The following is a 23,674-nucleotide window of genomic DNA, read 5'->3' as shown; positions in this document are numbered from 1 at the left end:
CCTCGTTTTCCGCTCCTGTCCTTGTCGGATTCTTGTTTGATGTTTGCTTTCCTGTGTCCTTGTTCGCCCTGTCGTGTTTTTGCCTGGATAAAAGACTCTGTTTCTTTAAGTCCGTTTTGGGTCCGCATTAATCAGCATAACAGAAGAATCCGACCAAGAATGGACCCAGCGACTACGGATTCTCGCAACACTGCCGTCGAGTTCCAGGGAGCAATGCTCGGCAGACACGAGCAGGAATTGTTTGCTGCTCGTCATGCCGTTGAAACCCTGGCCGCTCAGGTCTCCGATCTCTCTGGACAGTTTCAGAGTCTTCGTCTCGTGCCACCAGAAACTTCCTGGTCTTCCAAGTCTCCGGAACCTAGGGTTAATAACCCACCTTGTTACTCTGGGCAGCCCACTGAGTGTCGCTCCTTTCTCACCCAGTGTGATATTGTGTTCTCTCTCCAGCCCAACACGTATCAAGAGAGAGAGCTCGGATCGCTTACGTCATATCACTCCTTACTGGTCGGGCTCGGAGTGGGGCACAGCCATCTGGGAGGCAAGGGCTGAGTGTTCTATCGATTATCTGAACTTTAAAGAGGAGATGATACGGGTTTTTGATCGTTCAGTTTTTGGGAAGGAGGCTTCCAGGGTCCTGGCTTCCCTATGTCAAGGTGATCGATCCATAACGGATTACTCTATAGAGTTTCGCACTCTTGCTGCCTCCAGTGACTGGAACGAGCCGGCGTTGCTCGCTTGTTTTCTGGAGGGACTCCACGCTGAGGTTAAGGATGAGATTCTCTCCCGGGAGGTTCCTTCCAGCGTGGACTCTTTGATTGCACTCGCCATCCGTATAGAACGACGGGTAGATCTTCGTCACCGAGCTCGTGGAGGAGAGCTCGCGTTAACGTGTTTCCCCTCTCCGCATCTCAACCATCTCCTCCCCCGGCTCAGAGACTGAGCCCATGCAGCTGGGAGGTATTCGCATCTCGACTAAGGAGAGGGAACGGAGAATCACCAACCGCCTTTGCCTCTATTGCGGTTCTGCTGGACATTTTGTCATGTCATGTCCAGTAAAAGGCCAGAGCTCATCAGTAAGCGGAGGGCTACTGGTGAGCGCTACTACTCAAGTCTCTCCATCAAGATCCTGTACTACCTTGTCGTCCATCTACGCTGGACCGGTCGGCTGCTTCCTGCAGTGCCTTGATAGACTCTGGGGCTGAGGGTTGTTTTATGACGAAGCATGGGCTCGGAAACATGACATTCCTCTCAGACAGTTAGAGAAATCCACGCCCATGTTCGCCTTAGTGGTAGTCCTCTTCCCAGTATCAGATGTGAGACACTACCTTTAACCCTACAGTATCTGGTAATCACAGTGAGACTATTTCATTTTTGATTTTTCGTTCACCTTTTACACCTGTTGTTTTGGGTCATCCCTGGCTAGTATGTCATAATCCTTCTATTAATTGGACTAGTAATTCTATCCTATCCTGGAACGTTTCTTGTCATGTGAAGTGTTTAATGTCTGCTATCCCTCCTGTTTCTTCTGTCCCCTCTACTCAGGAGGAACCTGGTGATTTGACAGGAGTGCCGGAGAATATCATGATCTGCGCACGGTCTTCAGTCGGTCCAGAGCCAACTCCCTTCCTCCTCACCGGTCGTATGATTGTTGTATTGATCTCCTTCCGGGGACCACTCCCCCTCGGGGTAGACTATACTCTCTGTCGGCTCCCGAACGTAAGGCTCTCGAGGATTATCTGTCTGTTTCTCTCGACGCCGGTACCGTGGTGCCTTCTTCCTCTCCCGCCGGAGCGGGGTTTTTCTTTGTTAAGAAGAAGGACGGTACTCTGCGCCCCTGCGTGGATTATCGAGGGCTGAATGACATAACGGTTAAGAATCGTTATCCGCTTCCCCTTATGTCGTCAGCCTTCGAGATTTTGCAGGGAGCCAGGTTCTTTACTAAGTTGGACGAGAAATAGGGACTCTAATCAGAGGGCAAAATAGGGGACAGGTGTGAAAGAGTAAATGAGGTCGTTAGGAGAATGAGAAACAGCTGGGAGCAGGAACGGAACGATAGAGAGAGAGAGCGGGAGAGGGAGAGAGGGAGGAGGAGAGAGAGAGAGAGAAAGAGGGAAAGAACCTAATAAGACCAGCAGAGGGAAGCACAGGGACAAGACATGAAAATAAATGACAAAACATGACAGTAACGGACATCGTTGCATGAAGAAGTGGACCAAAGCGCAGCGTGGTAAGTGTTCATGATTTATTCATAAAACTGAACACTGAATAATAAAAACAACAAAGAGAACGAACGAAACCGAAACAGTTCTGTCTGGTGCAGACACAAAACAGAAAACAACTACCCACAAAACACAGGTGGGAAAAGGCTACCTAAGTATGGTTCTCAATCAGAGACAKCGATAGACAGCTGCCTCTGATTGAGAACCACACCKGGCCAAACACACAGAAATAGAAAACATAGAACACAAAACATAGAATGCCCACCCCAACTCACACCCTGACCAAACCAAAATAGAGACATAAAAAGGATCTCTAAGGTCAGGGCGTGACAGGTACGCAAAGCATGCACCATCTTTCTCTGTCTCCAAGTCAAGATTTACAGTAAAAGAGCCTGATGAAGACGTCTGACTCGAAATGCTGAACTCAATAATCTGTTAGAATCTTTTATAGTGTTTGGGTCAGGGTGTCTATTCTTCTTGCAAGCTTAAGAAGAGTATCACAAGATGAAGTTGATGATAAATTGCTCAAAGCAACAAAGAAAGAGCACGGGACAGGGACACTGCCTAGGACTAACTGTGTGTATGTGTGTGTGTGTGGCATATCTTTGTGTATTTAACAGCAGAGATAAACGAAAGGTTTCACAAAGTGCTACAATCCAGAAATGATGTAATATGTGTTGGCGAGTAAATACTATTTTCTGCTCTGTAAATACAGTAGTATAGGTTTATTACAGTTTACCTCATCACATAATTGTAATAAGGCACACACACACACACACACACACACAAATGTGATGGAAATGGCACTAAACAAGTCTATGCTTTACAGGGTTTATGTTATGCCCTTACATTTGATACAAATCACAATCAATTACATTATTGATACAGAGACTATTATCCTCCAGTCAATACAGCCCATGCCTCCCAGTTAAAGGCTTTGTAAAAGATGTTGGCCAAATTGTGAAGCAATTCTTATAAGTGCATCTAAGAATCTAACTTGTGACTGAAGTTAATCATGACCAAGGAAATCGCAGGCTTTTGGGACATGTTGTTAATTATATAAATGATACTYCATGACTCACACAAACAAGCAGGGGTGTGAAGCCATGTTKATTTCCCTCTGTCAAACACATATCCTATGTAGGGAATAGGGTGCCATTTGGGACGGAGACCTGTGGTGAAATTAAATTCAAGATCTGCTGGAATACTACACTTAAATAAGTGAAATGTTTTCTCATAAAGTCTACTTTGCAATGTGCTACCTTTACCTTTTGAATGACACTCATATRACATGTAAACAACAGTATATTTACGAGTGTGTTTATCCTATCCATAAGTACAATGTAATACAAGTCTGTAGGACGTTACACTGTATGTGAACTAAACCACCAGTGCACAGTATCAATAACGTGTTGTACGTAATGCAGTGCATTAAGACATATGAGTTGGCAGATTCAATGTTAGCATCATCTAATTCATTATAAACAAGTTAAAACAGTAGGCCTATTTGGAAGCCAGTAATACATTATGGGCTTTAATACTTTGCAATCAAATGATTTCTTAAGCAAATCCATTCTCTGTAAACGTACAATACAACTAAAGAATACTGGTCATAAGCTCAAAGTAAGCATCATCTAAATGCATTGTTTCACCTGTATTGTGAAAAGGCGGTGGATTCTAAATGTATTGTATTGCATCTAAAGTCAAGGGGAATGAATGGTTGGATATGATAAATGAATGGTTGGATATGATAAATGAATGGTTGGATATGATAAATGAATGGTTGGATATGATAAATGAATGAGTAAAATAGTTCATGTACCAGAGAAAGAGAAAGAGAGAGAGGGAAGAGAATGTATGGAACAAAAGAGGGAGGGATGGAGGGTGTGGTGATGCATAAAACATCTCTTACATCCCAACCTCCACCACTCTCTCACACTCACTTTTTCCTTTGCTTTCTCATTCCCTACAATTCTTCCTACATCTCGGTGAGTAGTAACTTCAATCTTGGTTTTCTTAATTGTGCTCCCTAATGTTTAAACTTCAATGTTACTGTAGTGGTTTTAAATGTAATCCCTGTTCAGTATGTTTTGTTTTGTGCACTTACATTTTTCTCTTGGTTTTTGGATTTAACCCTTCGCTCACTTGACTTCTGTTTCAGAGTTTTGCACTTTTAAACAAAATGTCCTTCTTTGGTTCCTAATGTGGTTGATTTTATTATGAGGAATTGATTCTGTAACAGAGGCTTGCAAACCAGTCATTCTGTACCAATGTGTTTTGCATTGCGGAGGACAGGTTGGGTTTAACTTATCGCTGTGTGTACTAGTCAGTAGTTGTAATATCGCAGCAGTTTGTGGTTCTCCTATTCTCATTCCCTTTTCCTTACTCTCCCTTCTTTCATTATTTCCTTCGCTCTCTGTCTCATCTGGCTAACATTCCCTTGGCTCTACCCTTCGCTCCCTCAGCCACATCCTCAAGAGCCCAACACACACACACACACACACACACACACACACACACACACACACACACACACACACACACACACACACACACACACACACACACACACACACACACACACACACACACACACACACACACACACACACACACACACACACACACACACACACACACACACACACACACACACACACACACACACACACACACAGGAAGACAAGAAGATATAAAGAAGTGACACTTGGGGTAAACACACAGCATATGGAAAAATATGGTGGGGTGTTATTCAGTAGAAGAGTAATCCACAGATGGGATTTGCCCAGACCTTTACATGTTTCCTCATCTGGAGCCATGTTAATTACCAGGAGAGCATGGCGTTGCCATAACAGTGCTTGTGTTTTTCACCATAGAACCTGTGGTAGAGACCATGGTTGCCTCCCAAATGGCACCCTGTTCACTATGTAGGGCTCTGGTTAAAAGTAGTGAACTATGTAGGGAATAGGGTGCTACCAATGGCTCAGAGGAAACCAGGTTTTATTTTGATTCCTTTAATTGGAAAATACAGAGAAACACACAAGAGACAAAAGCTATGATGACGAAGCTACAGTATCATGCAATGCAACAACCATATGCTTTTAGTGAATTCATTGAAATGGTTTAATGCCCCACCGAATTGAGTTTTCATACTTTGAGAGTGAAATAATAATATTCTTACCTATAGTGAGCAAGAACAGTAATGTCCAGAAATATTTTTTATTTAGTGCTTCACTAGGTTCTGTGTCCCTCTGTTTTCCCCTTCAACTATAGTCACCATGTCTGGGATCCAGCAGGCCATGTCTCTCCTCATCGCCTCCTTCCACAAGTACTCTGGGAAGGAGGGGGACAAGTTGACCCTCAGCAAGGCCGAGCTGAAAGAGCTGCTCCAGGCTGAACTAGGGGAGATGCTGGGGGTGAGTGAGACTGAGCATACAATTCCTAATGATCTGGGATCAGATTTTTTTTGTTGCACTACAGCAGAGGTGTCAAACTGAATTCCTGGAGGGCCATGTGTCWGCAGATTTTTGTTATTTCCTTAAATTAAGACTGAGAGATCCAGGTGAGGGCCCTCCAGGAAGTGAGTTTGACACCCCTTGCTCTAGAGGCTGGGTCAGTGCTCTCTCTTCCGAGATCCGTTGGGTCGGGCAAAATAGGAATGCCYGAAAGATTGGGTCCATTTTTGAATACAGCTCAAATAAACAATGCTTGCTAACTCCAGAAATGGCATCCCAAAATATTTAAATTCACTAAGATGTATATCACCTTTGGCCAGAAATACAGCAATGTGTTTCCATGAWCAAAATAAACAGATAGAGCAATCAAGACAGTTTTCTTGTTAAGCTCCCCCTTCTTTCTTCTGCATTCTGTCTGTTTTCAGAAAGCCAGTGACAAGTCAGCAGTGGACAGAATCTTCAAGGACCTGGACTCTAACAAAGACAACACTGTTGACTTCAAGGAGTATGTCACCCTCGTGTCCTGCCTCACAGTGATGTGCAATGACTTCTTCGTAAAGAAGTAGAGCACGTACACCACCTAGTGGCCGTAATACAAAACTGCAGGAGGAGACCACTCAATTTAACAGAGATTTAACAGGGGGGAGATACATTTAGAGGACAATGACATGCAAACACAGTGAAGCAGTCTAGAGTAGTAATTTTACAGTAATATATAATAGTCAGGTTGAATCTGGGAAGTTGTCCTTGTAATGCAAAGTCCATCGATAAAGAAATTAGATGAGTATGTTCTACCTGGTCTGATGTGGTGTCATTTTTTTGTGCTGCTGTCACTTCTTCATATCACATGTTTCTTACTGAGGTTTTTCTTACTAAGATTATGTTTAAAGCCTTTCTTGTATGAAAATTTGCATCCATTTCACACAACGGGAAATAGTTGGGTTCCTTCTATGCATATGCAGTGGCTTAGGCCTACATGCTATTGGGTACATATGATATGAGACATCTGCCTCTGGTGAATGGTATAACTATTAAGCTAAACAAGAGATCTGTGGATCTGTTTAATCACCACCAAAGGGTTTGGTATAGCACATGTGTAACTTGTTAGACCCCTCAAGAATCAGGGCATGTGTCCTCAAACCTCTCTTTCTCTGTCTTCACTGAGAAGAGTGGGGTCTAGGTAGGCATGTTTCTAATGGGCAACTTAATCCAACTCATATTGGAAAATGGATCTTGCAATAAGGCACAAGAGGCCGTACTATTATTTAATGAATATCACAGGTAAATGACTCTGTTCAGTCCGACACAAAAAGACAATGGAGGAAACYTTTAGTATACGGCTGCAGGTAGGCTAGTGGTTAGAGCGTTGGGCCAGTAACCGAGAGGTTGCAAGATCAAATCCCTGTGCTGACAATTTAAAAATCTGTTGTTCTGCCCCTGAACAAGGCAGTTAGATTGAAACCCTGAGCTGACAAGGTAAAAATATGTTGTCTTCTGCAGCAGACAACCACACTGGGTTTCACTCCTAGCCTTGATGATATCAGAGCAAAGTATGTTGGTGCTGGGATCCTTATTATGGGTGATTTTGACCATGTTAAGGTGTGTCTGGACTATTCTCAGGAAATGGATTACAACAATTTGTTAACATTCCAACTAGACAGAATTCCATCATATACTTTGTCATTACCAACTTTGCAGACTTTTATAGTACCCCTACAACAAAGTCACCTTTGGGTCTCAGTGATCATAATATTGTAGTTCTGTCACTAACACAATCATGAAGAAAGTAATTCAACCAATGAAAGAGTTAAGCATCAGAGGATGTGGCTAGTGGTTTTCCCTCATAGGAGGTTGGTGGCACCTTAATTGGGGAGGACGGGCTCGTGGTAGTAGCTGGAGGGTAATACATTAAATGGTATCAAATACATCAAACACATGGTTCCCATGGAGAGCACACAGCAGAAAACAGACAACTTCTATAACACCCTCAATCATGCCATTGCAGCTTACTTCCCAAAACAGGTGGCTAGGATGCATGCACAGGATAAGGAGTGGATTTCATCTAGAATCAAAGAGCTGATAAAAAGCAGACAGAAAGCCTTCAGTGAAAAAAACTGGCCTTCATGGCACGCTCTGAGTAACAAAACTCAGAGAGAGATCAAGGCAGCAAGATCAACGTTCTACCACACCGAAATCCAGAAAAACAAGAGGGAGAACCCAGCAACATGGTACCATCAAATTGAATCTCTGACCAGCAGTAAAAAGACAATTTCCAACAAAGTTGACGGGCTCGACCCAGAAAACCATTCTGCTATTGCCATTGCTACACTCTTATAAAAAAGGGTTATTCGGCTGTCCCCATAGGATAACCCTTTTTGGTTCCAGCTAGAACCCTTTTGGGTTCTATGTAGAACCCTCTGTGGAACTCCAAAAGGTTCTACCTGGAACCAAAATTCAAAAGGCACTCACATCTGAGCTATCTTTGTTGCAGGTGCATGGTAACAGTTGAACAAGATGAGAAAAAATGTGAAACCCACACACTGCTCTTGCTAGTATCACTGCTCTTTATTAAGCTTTACGTTTTGTCCTCTATCTGGAACCAAAACTTTTTTTTAAAGGGTTCTCCCATGGGGAAAGAACCCCTTTAGGTCCTAGATAGCACCTTTTTTTCTAAGAGTGTATAAATTACCAGTTTTAATCTGTCACCACATCATTACCACAACTAAAGCTTTCAGACTTACATACATTATTACCAGCTACTGTTGAACCATGGGAAATGCACATGAGACAACTCTCCGTTCAGAAAAGCCCCAGGCCTCATCAGGCTTGTGAAGGTTTTGTTGCTGAATGGGTAAAACAGAATATCCAAAAGAACATCTTCAACCAACAGTTCAGCTGCTTCAAGGGTAGCTCAACCACCCACTGCCTTGTAAGCATGGCAGACCAGCTGACACCAGAAGCACTTGGGTCCTGACAGACTACAGCACGGCATTTGATCTTGTGGATCACACCATTGCAATGAAACCTTTTGCAATTATCTGTCCGACCAGAGACCAAGGATTTTTTTACTTCCTTTTCCTACCAGAGCTAGGTAACAAGATACCAAAAGACTTTATCCCAAGCACTCTCTTGTGGCTTCCCCCAGGTCACACAGCTTGGTCCAATTGTATTGTGGCTCACATCATGGTGCATCAGAGGGCACCCTGTCAAACTCCTGGACCTTTGTGGATGATCTGAACCTTTTATTTTTTAACTAGGCAAGTCAGCCTACCCCAGACAACACTGGGACAATTGTGCACCGCCCTGTGGGACTCCCAATCACATCCGATTGTGATACAGCCTGGAATTGAACCAGGGTCTGTAGTGAGACCTCGAGCACAGAGATGCAGTGCCTTAGATCGCTGCGCCACTCGGGAGCACAGGTCTCAACCTCATCATCCAGACCCATATTTGACATTCCCAACATATAGCAAAACCTCAATCAAGAGTGTGCAAAGCTGTCATCAAGGCAAAGGGTGGCTACTTTGAAGAATCTGAAATATATTTTGATTTGTTTAACACTTTTTTGCTTGCTACATGATTCCATATGTGTTATTTCATAGTTTTGATGTCTTCACTATTATTCTACAAAGTAGAAAATAGTAAAAATAAAGAAAAACCCTTGAATGAGTAGGTGTGTCCAAACTTTTGACTGATGCTGTATTTATAATGGTAGCCTAAAGACATTGAACATTAAGGGTGCATTCGTAAATTCACTCTGGCGATCTACTCCGATGTGCCAGAACGCAGAATAATTTATGAATTTACGAATGCTCAACACCTGTTGAATATGGCCGGTGTCAGTAAACATTGGCAAAAAAGCGTAATTAAATTGTTGCCAGCAGCACAGTACAGTCACCAACGCTCTGGATAACATGAAAACAGCCTAACCAGCTCTGCTAGGGCGAGTAAAATGGTCAGAGTGAGGTGTTCTCTCATTTGTGTCTGGAAGTAGCTAGCAAGCTAGCCAACTTTAGCCAGTTAGCTTGATGCTTGACTGCCGTTGCAAGGCCAGAAACTCTCTGAATTTACGAACGGCCAATCAGACAATGCTCTGAATTTACAAACGCCCAGAGGGCACTCCAGATTGAAATTACGAACACACCCTAAAATGCAGGTTCATTACCGTTTAACTGTAATTTGTGATGCTAAGTGGCCTAAAATGACTGTGATGTTTTATGGAACCCGCGGTATTGTTGAATACTCTATTTGGATTGGGTTAAAGCYCAATCTAGAGTGTAACTTCGAAATTAGAGTTTGCTTTGATATCCGTGTGACAGATTCACGGGGTACCGGTACAGAGTCAATGTGAAGGGGCACCGGTTAGTCAAAGTAATTGAGGTAATATGTACATGCAGGTAAAGTTAAAGTGACTATGCAAAGACAATAAACAGAGAATAGCAGCAGCGTAAAATGTGGGGGGGGGGGGGCAATGCAAATAGTCTGGGTAGCCATGTGATTAGCTTTTCAGGAGTCTTATGGCATGGAGGTAGAAGCTGTTGAGAAGCCTTTTGTACCTAGACTTGGCGCTCCGGTACCGCTTGCCATGCGGTAGCAGAGAAAACAGTCTATGACTAGGGTGGCTGTAGTTTTTGACAATTTTTAGGGCCTTCCTCTGACACCGCCTGGTATAGAGGTCCTGGATGGCAAGAAGCTTGGCCCCAGTGATGTACTGGGCCGTACGCACTACCCTCTGTAGTGCCTTGAGGTCGGAGGCCGAGCAGTTGCCATACCAGGCTGTGATGCAACCAGTCAGGATGCTCTCGATTGTGCAGCTGTAGAACTTCTTGAGGATCTGAGGACACATGCCAAATCTTTTCAGTCTCCCGGGGGGGAATAGGTTTTGTTGTGCCCTCTTCACGACTGCCTTGGTGTGCTTGGACCATAAACGTTTGTATGTGATGTGGACACAAAGGAACTTGTAGCTCTCAACCTACTCCACTACAGCCCCGTTGATGAGAATGGGGGCGTGCTCGGTCCTCCTTTTCCAGTAGTCCACAATCATCTCCTTTGTCTTGATTACATTGAGGGAGAGGTTGTTGCACCACATGGTCAGGTCTCTGACCTCCTCCCTATAGGTTGTCTCGTCATTGTCGGTGATCAGGCCTACCACTGTTGTATCATCGGCAAACTTTATGATGGTGTTGGATTTGTGCTTGGCCGTGCGGTCATGAGTGAACAGGGAGTACAGGAGGGGACAAAGCACGCACACCTGAGGGGCCCCTGTGTTGAGTGAGGATCAGCGTGGCGTATGTGTTGTTAATTACCCTTACCATCTGMCGGCGGCCCGTCAGGAAGTCCAGGATCCAATTGCAGAGGGAGGTGTTTAGTCCCAGAGTCCTTAGCTTAGTGACGAGCTTTGAGGGCACTATGGTGTTGAACGCTGAGCTGTAGTCAATGAATATCATTCTCACGTAAGTATTCCTTTTGTCCAGGTGTGAAAGGGCAGTGTGGAGTGCAATATAGATTACATCATCTGTGGATCTGTTGGGGCGGTATGCAAATTGGAGTGGGTATAGGGTTTCTGGAATAATGGTGTTGATGCCTTTCAAAGCACTTCATGGCTACAGACGTGAGGGCTATGGGTCGTTAGTCATTTAGGCCGGTTACCTTAGTGTTGTTGGGCACAAGGACTATGGTGGTCTGCTTGAAACATGTTGGTATTACAGATTCAGACAGAGAAAGGTTGAAAATGTCAGTGAAGAGACTTGTGAGTTGGTCCGCGCATGCTCGGAGTACACGTCCTGGTAATCCGTCTGGCCCTGCGGCCTTGTTAATGTTGACCTGTGTGATTACGCTGTGGAGAGCGTGATCACACAGTCGTCTGGAACAGCTGTGCTCTCATGCACGTTTCAGTGTTACTTGCCTCGAAACGAGCATAGAAGTTATTTAGCTCGTCTGGTAGGCTGGTGTCACTGGACAGCTCTCAGCTGTGCTTCCCTTTGTAGTCCGTAATAGTTTGCAAGCCCTGCCACATGTGACGAGCATCGGAGCCGGTGTAGTACGATTCAATCTTAGTCCTGTATTGACGCTTTGCCTGTTTGATGGTTTGTCGGAGGGAATAGCGGGATTTCTAATAAGCTTCCGGGTTAGAGTCCCGCTCCTTGAAAGCGGCAGCTCTACCCTTTAGCTCAGTGTGGATGTTGCATGTAATCCATGGCTTCTGGTTGCGGTATGTACGTGTAGTTGTTTTTTTTTCTCTCCAGAGTGTAATGAATTCCTACTAAAGAATAGTAGGCTGATACACATTCAATACATTAGGTGGCACATGCACCTGTAACAATTTGTTTGCGTACCGCCATAATAATGAAGAAGAGCACTAGTTCATCCTTGGTGACCTCACGGGCGGCCCTTTTCCTTCCTCTCTTTTTGTGTGGTGTGAGAAAGTGCCCATTTATTATGTTGGAGATAAGTAAATAGTATATGCATATTCTGCATGTATTTCACTACTCCCCAACACCGCAAGCTAAATGTAGTTTATAGTAGGTGCTATGGCCCTGTTCTCTAAGGGGTAACAGTAGAGTAACCATTGTCTTGTGTTTCTCTTTTCCAGCCATGCCTCAGTACTACTCCTACTCCCCAGGTGTGGGATCGGGCAGTAGCAGTCTACACTCAGACTGGGGAGGGGAGGGTCACTGTTGTGCGCAGATTGGAGTACATCAGAGGGTAAATACCATCTAATCTTCTAATTTAGAAGAGGATGCTGCACTATAGCTGGGTTTAGACAGGCAGCCCAATTCAGATATTTTTTTATACTAATTGGTCTTTTGACCAATCACATCGTCTTTTCACATCAGATCTTTTTCAGAGCTGAGCTGATTGGTCAAAATGCCAATTTAGTGAACATTTTATCAGAATTGGTCTCCCTGTCTAGACTATGACCATCAAAAATAAAGCACATCTAGAGGATGTTCACTAACTGGCTTGAAATTGAATTTAGTAGTAATGTGAGAGCATTTACTCACACCTTTATCCATATTTACAAATAATTTTGCATTTATTAAAAAAAATAAAAAATGCAATTCAAGAGGTTGTGTGTGGATAGTAAATTATACTTGTACATTATTTTGTTTTGAGTTGTACTCACAAATGTATCTCCCCATATCTCCGTATGGGGTCTCGTGATGCGATCGAMGGACGGATTAATAACAAGGAGCTTGTCTGAGTGTATTTCTGAGGGAGTTATTTTACGCTGGCCGGGTTGAATTGTAATCACGTTTGCATAGGAAAACCATAGGCATTAAAACCAGGGGAAAACATAATGCTTCTACGTCACTTTGGTTCTGAGCCGACTTCGCCATATAACAGTGGAGGGCACTTGGTTCACGCCCGGGAGTTGGCCAGTCCCCGATTCCAAATCTTTCAGCCGGTGCAAAACACGCGTACACGGGCGAGATTAATCGAACTCTCTGTTGTTTTGAATCTGCTAGACACAGACTGGAGGGGGTACGGCTTTGAGTAGAAGATGGCGGATGTTGAAGGCGATGAAATTCGGTCGGCTCTCCTTTCGGCTTCCAGTAATGGACCCGCTGCAGGTTCGTTAGTCGGTACCGGAGGCCAAAATGCTACCCAGGTGACGTCAGGTCCACGGATGGTTAGAATTGTAAAGTCGGAATCAGGATATGGATTCAACGTTCGTGGACAAGTTAGCGAAGGAGGACAACTGCGAAGCATTAATGGGGAATTGTACGCCCCTCTTCAGCATGTCAGTGCTGTTTTGCCTGGAGGGGCGGCGGACCGAGCTGGAATATCAAAGGGTGATAGGATTCTTGAGGTGTAAGTCGGCTTTCTTTACCCATAATAGCGGTCGTTAGCTTCCTAGCTGGCATATCCACCAATACTGGCTAGTTAACGTTAGCAAGCTAGCTATCTAGCTACGTCTAACCTAGCTAGCTAGGTTAATTGTCAACTCTACCTCAGATTTTTTAAACTAGCTAGCTAAGTTAGCTAGCTGTCCAGAGTCAATATATACTATATATAGGCAAGTATGTGGACACCCCGTTCAAATGAGTGGTTTCGGCTATTTCAGCCACGCCAGTTGCTGACAGGTGTATAAAATCGAGCATATCGAGCGCACAGCCATGCAATCTCCATACACATACATTGGCAGTAGCTAGTGGCACCGTCATAGGATGCCACCTTTCCAACAAGTCAGTTCCTCAAATTTCTGACCTTCTAAAACTTCCCTGGTCAGCTGTTATTGTGAAGTGGCAATGTCTAGCAACAACGTGGTAGGCCACACAAGCTTGCAGAACGGGACCACCGATCCAAACTGCCTCTGGAAGCAACTTCAGCACAAGAACCGTTCCTCGGTAGCTTCATAAAATGGGCTTCCATGGCCGAGCAGCCACACACAAGCCTAAGATCACCATGTATAATGCCAAATGTCGGCTGGAGTGGTGTAAAGGTCACCGCCACTGGACTCTGGAGCAGTGGAAATTGGTTCTCTGGAGTGATGAATCACGCTTCACCATGGCAGTCCGACGGACGAATCTGGGTTTGTCGGATGCCAGGAGAACGCTACCTGCCCCATTGCATAGTGCCAACTGTAAAGTTTGGTGGAGGAGGAATAATAGTCTGGGGCTGTTTTTTATGGTTCGGGCCCCTCAGATCCAGTGAAGGGAAATCTTAACGCTACAGCATACAATAACATTATAGAACAGGGGTAGGCATCCCTGGTCCTGCAGTGCTGCAGCATGTGGTTTTTGATTTAACCAGTCTGGACTAGGTGTGTGGAATTTAGTCAGTCACTGAACTGATCAATTAGCTCAGTTGGTCAGGTGTGGTGCCTAGTTGGAACAGTCCTGAGGCACTCGAGGAACAGGGTTACTTACCCCTATTGTAGATGATTCTGTACTTCCAACTTTGTGGCAACAGTTTGGGGAAGGTCCTTTCGCCCAACATCAGTGCCCAACCTCACTAATGCTCTTGTTGCTGAATGGAAGCAAGTCTCCCCAGCAATGTTCCAACAACTAGTGGAAGCCTTCCCAGAAGAGTGGAGGATGTTATAGCAGCTCCATAGTAATGCCCATGATTTTGGAATGAGATGTTCGACGAGCATGTGTCCGCATACTTTTAGCCATGTAGTGTATGTATCTGGGGAGGACATTTCTCAATGGACAATTATCATTGTTACTTGCTGTAAATATGTACAGTACCAGTCAAAAGTTTGGACACACCTACTCATTCAAGGTTTTTTCTACATTGTAGAATAATAGGGATGACAAACTATGAAATAACACACATGGAATCATGTAGTAACAAAGTTCTAAACAAATCCAAATATATTTTATATTTGAGATTCTTCAAAGTAGCCACCCTTTGCCTTGATGACAGCTTGGCATTTTCTCAACCAGCTTCATGAGGAATGCTTTTCCAACAGTCTTGAAGGAGTTCCCACATATGCTGATCACTTGTTGGCTGCTTTTCCTTCACTCTGCGGTCCAGTAAGGCACCATCACACCATACATGCGTCTCTGCGTCTCACAAAGACACAGCGGTTGTAACCAAAAATCTCAAATTTGGATTCTTCAGACCAAAGGACAGATTTCCACTGGTCCAATGTCCATTGCTCATGTTTCTTGGCACAAGCAAGTCTCTTCTTATTATTGGTATCCTTTAGTAGTGGTTTCTTTGCAGCAATTCAACCATGAAGGCCTGATTCACAGTCTCCTCTGAACAGTTGATGTTGAGATGTCTGTTACTTGAACTCTGTGAAGCATTTATTTTGGTTGCAATCTGAGGTGCATTTAACTCTAATGAACTTATCCTCTGCAGCAGAGGTAACTCTGGGTCTTCCTTTCCTGTAGCGGTCCTCATGAGAGACAGTTTCATCATAGCGCTTGATGGTTTTTGCAACTGCACTTGAAGAAACTTTAAGAATAAAGTTCTTAATTTTTCCTGATTGACTGACCTTCATGTCTTAGTAATGATGGACTGTTGTTTCTCTTTGCTTATTTGAGCTGTTCTTGCCATAATATGGACTTGGTCTTTTACCAAATAGGGCRATCTTTTGTATACCACCTCTACCTTGTCACAACACCAACTGATTGGCTCAAATGCATTAAGAAGGAAATTACACAAATTCACTTTTAACAGGCACACCTGTATATCGAAATGCATTCCAGGCGAATACCACATGAAGCTGGTTGAGAGAATGCCAAGAGTGTGCAAAGCTGTCATCAAGGCAAAGGGTGGCTACTTTGAAGAATGTCAAATATAAAATATATTTGGATTTGTTTAACACTTTTTTGGTAACTACATGATCCCATATGTGTTATTTCATAGTTTTGATGTCTTCAGTATTATTCTACAATGTAGAACATAGTAAAAAATAAAGAGAAATCTGTGTGTGTAATATATATAAACTTTTTGTCCATTTACGAGGCATTACAATACATTGTGAGATACACGTTGCCGACTTCAGATGAGTCCCGTGGGGCTTGGACTCTAGACATTTTTGTGAGAAGACCGATATCTGGTATGTCTCATGGTCTGTCAAACATAGTTGTAGCTCAGCCATCTTCCACTGCAGATGCAGAAGGCCCACATAGCCAGATGCGGATTGAGATGCAGCCCGAGATGCAGCCCATGCCAAAAAAACTCTAGCTTAAACGGACAGATTTTGATGGTTATTTCAATATATATATATATATATATATATATATATATATATATTCTACCGTTCAAAATTTTGGTGTCACGTAGAAGTTTCCTTATTTTTCAAAGAAAGCACATTTTGTGTCCATTTTAAAATAACATCAAATTGATCAGAAATACAGTGTAGACYTTGTTAATGTTGTAAATAACTATTGTAGTTGGAAACGGCTGATTTTTAATGGAATATCTACATAGGCGTACAGAGGCCAATTTATCAGCAACCATCACTCCTGTGTTCCAATGGCACGTGGTGTTAGCTAATCCAAGTTTTATCATTTTAAAATGCTAATTGATCATTAGAAAACCCTTTTTCAATTATGTTCGCACAGCTGAAAACTGTTGTGCTGATTTAAAGAAGCAATAAAAATGGCCTTTAGACTTGTTGAGTATCTGGAGCATCAGCATTTGTGGGTTCGATTATAGGCTCAAAATGACCAGAAACAAAACTTTGACGAGTTTCCGAAGAGTCTATTCTAGTTCTGAGAAATTAAGGCTATTCCATGCGAGAAATTGCCAAGAAACTGAAGATCTTGTACAACGCTATGTACTACTCCTATCACAGAACAGCGCAAACTGGCTCTAACCAGAATAGAAAGAGGTGTGGGAGGACCCGGTGCACAACTGAGCAAGAGGACAAGTACATTAGAGTGTCTAGTTTGAGAAACAGACGCCTCAAGTCCTCAACTGGCAGCTTCATTAAATAGTACCCGCAAAACACCAGTCTCAACGTCAACAGTGAAGAGGCGACTCCGGGATGCTGCCCTTCTAGGCAGAGTTGCAAATAAAAAGCCATATCTCAGACTGACTAATAAAAATAAAAGATTAAGATGGGCAAAAGAACACAGACACTGGACAGAGGAAGATAGGAAAAAAGTGTTATGGACACACAAATCTAAGTTTGAGGTGTTCGTGTCACAAAGAACATTTGTGAGACACAGAAAAAATGAAAAGATGCTGGAGGAGTGCTTGACGCCATATGTCAAGCATGGTGGAGGCAATGTGATGGTCTGGGGTTGCTTTGGTGGTGGTAAAGTGGGAGATTTGAACAGGGTAAAATACATTTTGAAGAAGAAGACTATCTCTCCGTTTTGCAACGCCATGCCATACATACCCTGTGGACGGCGCTTAATTGGAGCCAATTTCCTTTTACAACAGGACAATGACCCAAAGCACAGCTCCAAACTATGCAATAACTATTTAGGGAAGAAGCAATCAGCTGGTATTCTGTCTATAATGGAGTGGCCAGCACATTCACTGGATCTCAACCCTATTGAGTTGTTGTGGGAGCAGCTTGACCGTATGGTATGTAAGAAGTGCCCATCAAGCCAATACTACTTGTGGGAGGTGCTTCAGAAAGCATGGGGTGAAATCTCTAGAGATTACCTCAACAAATTGACAACTAGAATGCCAAAGGTCTGTAAGGCTATAATTGCTGCAAATGGAGGATTCTTTGACAAAAGCAAAGTTTGAAGGACACAATTATTATTTCAATTAAAAATTATTATTTATAACCTTGTCAATGTCTTGATTTTATTTCCTATTCATTTTGCAACTCATTTCATGTATATTTTCATGGAAAACAAGGACCTTTCTAAGTGACCCAAACTTTTGAACAGTAGTGTATATTTTACTTGGATTGATGCACGGGTGTGTCAATACCCTTCAGCATTAAAATCAAATCTAGCTAGCTAACGTTAGCTCGTGGTGCACAACAGGATTTTTGGAGTCAACTCCGACACGGAGAAATGAATGAGCACACACACATTACCTAATTATTGCGGAGTCCTACTAGGAAGACTACATTTGCATTCTAGAGGACTGACATGAGCATAATGCTGTTCATTTGCTCATCAATTTAGCATATAAAAGGCCTATTTTATTTGAATATAGCTGATCTGTAGGAACTAGAATATTTTGGTGATATTTCTGCTCTGCGCAGCCTTGACGAATCCCATGGGATGATGTGGCGCACTCTACTCTAAGTCTATTCTTTGCCACTTTATAGCCCTATTCGGACCGGTATTACTAGAGACATTGGTTATGTAATTATTATCCAAGCATGCACATTATTTAAGAGGACAATACACACTTCATTTTTTTCAAACTGCCCCCCCCTGTAATTCTTAATTCTTTCAAATTGAATTGATGGAATCATGGAGGTTTTTCTTCTAGACGGGAAAATATTTCAGTCATTCTAGAAGTTAATAGGCTACACTAACTCATGCTTGGCTGCCAAATGTGTAGGTGTCCCCATCCATAATATTTCAATTGAAGTGTGATCATAATCATTATTTTCCATGGTAGACATCCTTCCATATAACCCCCCCCCCCCCCCCATCTTGCTGATTTGAGCTTCTGAACTGTATTTTCACTTGAGATGCGTTTATGGATGAGAAAGTGAATTTTCCATTTCCAAAAAGTTATGCGCTGATGTCCAGCTTTGCAATCTATTGCATAGGACGGTGCTCACCAACCCTGTTCGTGGAGAGCTACCATCCTGTAGGTTTTCACTCCAACCCTAATCTAGCTCATCTAATTCAATAATTAGTCGGTAGGTGATCTTAATCCTATGATCATGAGCTGAGTGTCAGTTGTCATTGGTTTCTTGCTAACATCAGTATAATAAAAGGATGGTGTTAGATTATAAAGTCAGGGCGCTCTCTCACTCCAGTGTCCTCAGTATAATGACAGTGAGGTCAGTTATTCAACGTGTTACTCAACCAGCTGTAGACAGTTCAACTCAATAGTTTTTTTTMAACTGTCTGACGGTCTACCATAACCATGCTAATTACCCCAGTCTATTTATGTAGCCAGTAAATCATGCTTTGAAGTGTGTGTGTGTCCGGCCTATGGGTTGTTTGTAGTGTAAGTCCGTGTGTCTGGGTGGAGTTGAAACAGGCATGGCTGGACCCTTGAGACACTGTACTACAGCAATGTTTTTTTGGCAAGGCCAACACCTCAAGTCATAAATAGCCTATTTTAATCAACCTCAGAGGAGAGAATTAACTTTTCATACCATCCTTTAAAAAAGTAAAGGCTGCAAAGGATATGGTCTTTCTGTACCACGTTACTCCATTTATGTCATTGCAGAAGCAGTGCAGTCTCTGCTTTTATATGAAATGTTAGTTTCCCTTACTCTTGAAGAACATGAGTGGAAAATGGAATTGATACCAAACTTTTCTCTCTCAACGAAAAAGCGAGAGAAAGAATGAGGAACATGGTAGACCCAACTTGAGTCATCAGCATTTCCTGCGTCCCAAATGGCACCCTATTCCCTACGTAGTGCACTACGGGCCCTGGTCAATATATAGAACATGAGGTGCCGTTGGGATTGCCTTCCTAACGCTAGGCTATATTTTTTATCAACAACTAGTGCAACTTGCCACTCTGCCTGTGTCATATGATCGGTAGTGTTCATGTGACACATTAACCAGCTACTACTGCTTTCCCCACGATTGGAAATAAACTTTGTAGTCATCAAGTTATTCCCCCGGTGCTGACACCACCTCTAGCTCACATGTCAGTGGATCAGGCCTATAGGTTGACCAAAGTTGTTTTATTTGCGCATGCACATTCTCTGTTTTACCAGATGGCTTTAGGCTGATGTCAATCGCCACTATTGATTGTGCAAAACATAAAATGTAGGCAATGTTTTAATTCGCGATTTCAATTCATTTAGATCCACCCTTGTCAATGAGTGAAAAATGTCTTATGAAGTAGCCTAGTATCAAGCAGTTGGGCAACTCAACTTCATCACTATTCAGTTCCCTACCTTCTCGTTTCTATTTAGGGTATTCGTGAGATGAATTTGGTGCTTCACTGAATTGTATTTCTGATTTGATAGAAGGATCAAGGCTACATCGAAGCTGTGTTGCGGAGAGGGGTTATCCTACACCAGGAATGGGCAACTGGTGGCCCTCAGATCAATTCAAAATGTGTTTGTGCATCAGCCCCTCATGAGTTCAGATTTTGTGGCACCCACCCCCATCAGTTGCCCATCCCTGGCCTACACCCTCTAGCRCTTTTTGCCTCCCATTCTTTTGAGTACCCCTGAATAAGCTTGAGGAAAGATCCAATTTCCCCTCAAGTCTTGTTTCTTTTTGCTTTCTCTTTCATATTAAACTCCTTTCTCTTCCATCTCCCCCCACCTCTCAGCCTCTGTCTCTCACTCTTTTTTTTTGGTATTACTGAAATGAATAAGTAATGATGGAAACAGTGTGTATGGCAAGCAGGTGCTCCCCTGCCCTCCCTCCCTCCACCCCCTTTGTTTTGATAAGCAGATTAGCCAATACACCTGATGCTGCTGCCATCTGGCCTCAGTACTGTTAGTTAGGCTTGGGCGGTATACGGTAGGGATGTGACAAATTGACAATTTTGCTTTTTAAATCGGGTTTCCATTCAAACAAAACAAATCATACAATTGCACGTCAATTCACAATGTACACTGAACCAAAATATAAATGCAACATGTAAAGTGTTGTTGGTCCCATGTTTCATGAGATGAAATTAAAGAACCCAGAATTTCCATTTACACATAAAGCTTATTTCTCTAAAATGTTGTGCACATGTTTGTTTACATCCCTGTTAGTGAGCATTTCTCATTTGCCAAGATAACCATCCACCTGACAGGTGTGGCATATCAATAAGCTGATTTAACAGCATGATCATTACACAGGTGCACCTTGTGCTGGGTACAATAAAAGGCCACTCTAAAATATGCAGTTTTGTCACAACACAATGCCACAGATGTCTCAAGGTTTGAGGGAGCACACAATTGGCATGCTGAATGCAGGAATGTCCACCAGAGATGTTGCRAGATAATTTAATGTTAATTTCTCTACCATAAGCCGCCTCAAACGTCACCAAAAACTACCACCATGAATGGGCATAACATGAGCACAACTGATTCCATTCTGCCATCTATGCGTCCCACAGTAATGGAGTGAGCGTGGAAGGGGCCACCCACAAGCAGGTGGTGGATCTGATCCGGGCCGGAGAGAGGGAGCTGGTGCTGTCCGTGCTGTCTGTGCCTCTCCAGGAGGCAGACTGCCTGGAGGCTGGGGATGAGAGCGCGGCCCAGCTCAGCTACGACTACAGCGACAAGCAGGCCGTACCCATCTCCATCCCCACCTTCAAGCACGTGGAGCAGCACGCCGAGAGGTTTGTGGTGAGTAAAAAATTGATTACAGTGAGGTTTCTGGATGGCCTTGTTTAATTCAGATGGGGGCTTTAAGAAAAGTTTAGTCAGTGTCTTTTCCTGTGCAGATTTCGGCCAAGCCAAAATGTGTAGGCCACTGTCAGTTAACACATGTACAATGCAACCTATATGTATCCCTTCCCAGTTAAAGAATGTGTACGTGCAGGGCTCTAAATTAAATACATTAATTGGTGGCACTGCTGCTCCTAACTTAAAAATGTAGGAGCACAGTATAATATATAGGAGTACCAGAAAATATGCTTCTGCCTACTTCTGAAACACATGTTGTGCCCTACAAAGAAATATATAACCCTATAAATACATGTTTTGTTTTAAAATGTTAATACAAATACCTAATCATTGAAATAAGTCATTTGTGGAATATTAGGTTTCAACATTATGTAAAAGCAATATTTTCACACTGCGATGCATTACATAAATTGTACACTTGCTTTTTTCACAAACCTTTTTCTCATGGTATGTTCATAATGAAACTGTAAACACATTGGCTAGTTAACACACTAGACAACTAAATGAAAACTTGAGTTGCGTGGTGATTTGCTAAATGAAGGACTTCAAGAGCAACTTGAGCCGACACTCACGCTACTGAAAACAGGTGCGTCTTTCTCAATGTTCACTATTTACTCACGTTTTAAGAGGATGTTATTCCCTTAATACTGGGAGTTGAGACATACAGTTCACAGCATTACAAAGCTAAAATGGGGAACTATAAAATCTGTGTTTCGGAGAACGCGGTATAATCACAGACTCRAGACATTAAAACTGAATGTATTGAATTTAGTATGGAGTCAACTAAAATGTATTGAACCAAGTTAATGTTAAGACATGYATAAAATCCATCAGTGAATTGTATTTTTGTGCAAATTTCTGAAACTGCAGAGGCATGCCCCTGTTTGTGTATGCAGGGCGTGTAGATCTACACTTTGTGTAGCAGTTAGCGATTATGCTAATGATAACCTTCTGGTAGAGATCAAACCTTATTTGTCACATGCGCCGAATACAAGTGTAGACCTTACCGTGAAATGCTTGCTTACCCTTAACCAACAGCTCAGTTCAAGAAGATTTAATAAAATATTTACCAAATGGACTACAGTAAAAACTAATAATAAAAAGTAACACAATAAGAATAACAATAACGAGGCTATATACAGGGGGTACCGGTACTGAGTCAGTGTGCGAMGGTACAGGTTAGTTGAGGTAATTTGTACATGTAGGTAGGGGTGAAGTGACTGCATAGATAATAAACATCAAGTAGCAGCAGTGTACAAAAGGGAGAGGGGGGGGTCAATGTAACTATTTGGCGATTTTATTAATTGTTCAGCAGTCTTATGGCTTGGGAGTAGAAGCTGTTGAGGAGCCTTTTGGTCCTAGACTTGGCGCTCCGGTACTGCTTGCCGTGCGGTAGCAGAGAAAACAGTCTATAATGGCTGGAGTCTCTGGCAATTTTATGGGCTTTCCTCTGATACCGGCTATTTTATATAGGTCCTAGATGGCAGGAAGCTTGGCCCCAGTGATGTACGGGGCCGTATGCACTTCCCTCTGTAGCGCCTTACGGTCAGATGCTGAGCAGTTGCTATACCAGGCGGTGATGCAACCAGTCAGGATGCTCTCGATGGTGCAGCTGTAGAACCTTTTGAGGATCTGCGGTTTTGTCATGCCCTCTTCACGACTGTCTTGGTATGTTTGGACCATGATAGTTCGTTGGTGATGTGGACACCAAGGAACTTGAAACTCGACCCGCTCCACTACAGCCCCGTTGATGTTAATGGGGGCCTGTTCGGCCCGCCTTTTCCTGTAGTCCACAGTCGGCTCCTTTGTCTTGCTCACATTGAGGGAGAGGTTGTTATCCTGGCACCACACTGCCAGTTCTCTGACCTACTCCTATAGGCCGTCTCATCATTGTCGGTGATCAAGCCTACCACCGTTGTGTCGTCAGCCACCTTAATGATGGTGTTGGAGTCGTGTTTCGCCACGCAGTTGTGGGTGAACAGGGAGTACAGGAGGGGACTAAGTACACACCCCTGAGTGGCCCCAGTGTTATGGATCAGCTTGACAGACGTGTTATTTTCTACTCTTACCACCTG

The 23,674-nt window shown here is 43.2% G+C and overlaps 2 protein-coding genes across 3 annotated transcripts in view; both read left to right on the top strand.

The window, feature by feature from the left end:
* The first annotated feature begins 4,119 nt into the window (after positions 1-4,119).
* On the top strand, positions 4,120-6,468 carry LOC112070645 (ictacalcin). The gene is made up of 3 exons (XM_024138079.1): positions 4,120-4,207; positions 5,493-5,635; positions 6,100-6,468. Exons 2-3 carry the CDS (start codon positions 5,498-5,500, stop codon positions 6,238-6,240), a joined length of 279 nt encoding a protein of 92 aa, XP_023993847.1. The 5' UTR covers positions 4,120-4,207; positions 5,493-5,497; the 3' UTR covers positions 6,241-6,468.
* Positions 6,469-13,109: 6,641 nt separating this feature from the next.
* The window catches only part of LOC112070643 (sorting nexin-27), a 35,344-nt gene continuing 24,779 nt past the window's right edge, over positions 13,110-23,674 (top strand). Inside the window, exons 1-2 of one of the 2 annotated variants that reach the window (XM_024138078.2) lie at positions 13,110-13,489; positions 21,308-21,539. In XM_024138078.2, the coding sequence (XP_023993846.1) occupies positions 13,179-13,489; positions 21,308-21,539 (543 nt within the window). In that variant the 5' untranslated portion in view covers positions 13,110-13,178. The remainder of the gene's footprint in view (positions 13,490-21,307; positions 21,540-23,674) is intronic. The other variant, XM_024138077.2, reaches the window with a different exon arrangement.

This window comes from Salvelinus sp. IW2-2015, unplaced genomic scaffold (genome assembly GCF_002910315.2).
Source record: "Salvelinus sp. IW2-2015 unplaced genomic scaffold, ASM291031v2 Un_scaffold1382, whole genome shotgun sequence".
Taxonomy (NCBI): Eukaryota; Metazoa; Chordata; class Actinopteri; order Salmoniformes; family Salmonidae; genus Salvelinus; species Salvelinus sp. IW2-2015.
Note: the sequence above shows the minus strand (reverse complement) of the source record. Positions and strands in the feature narration are given on the sequence as shown.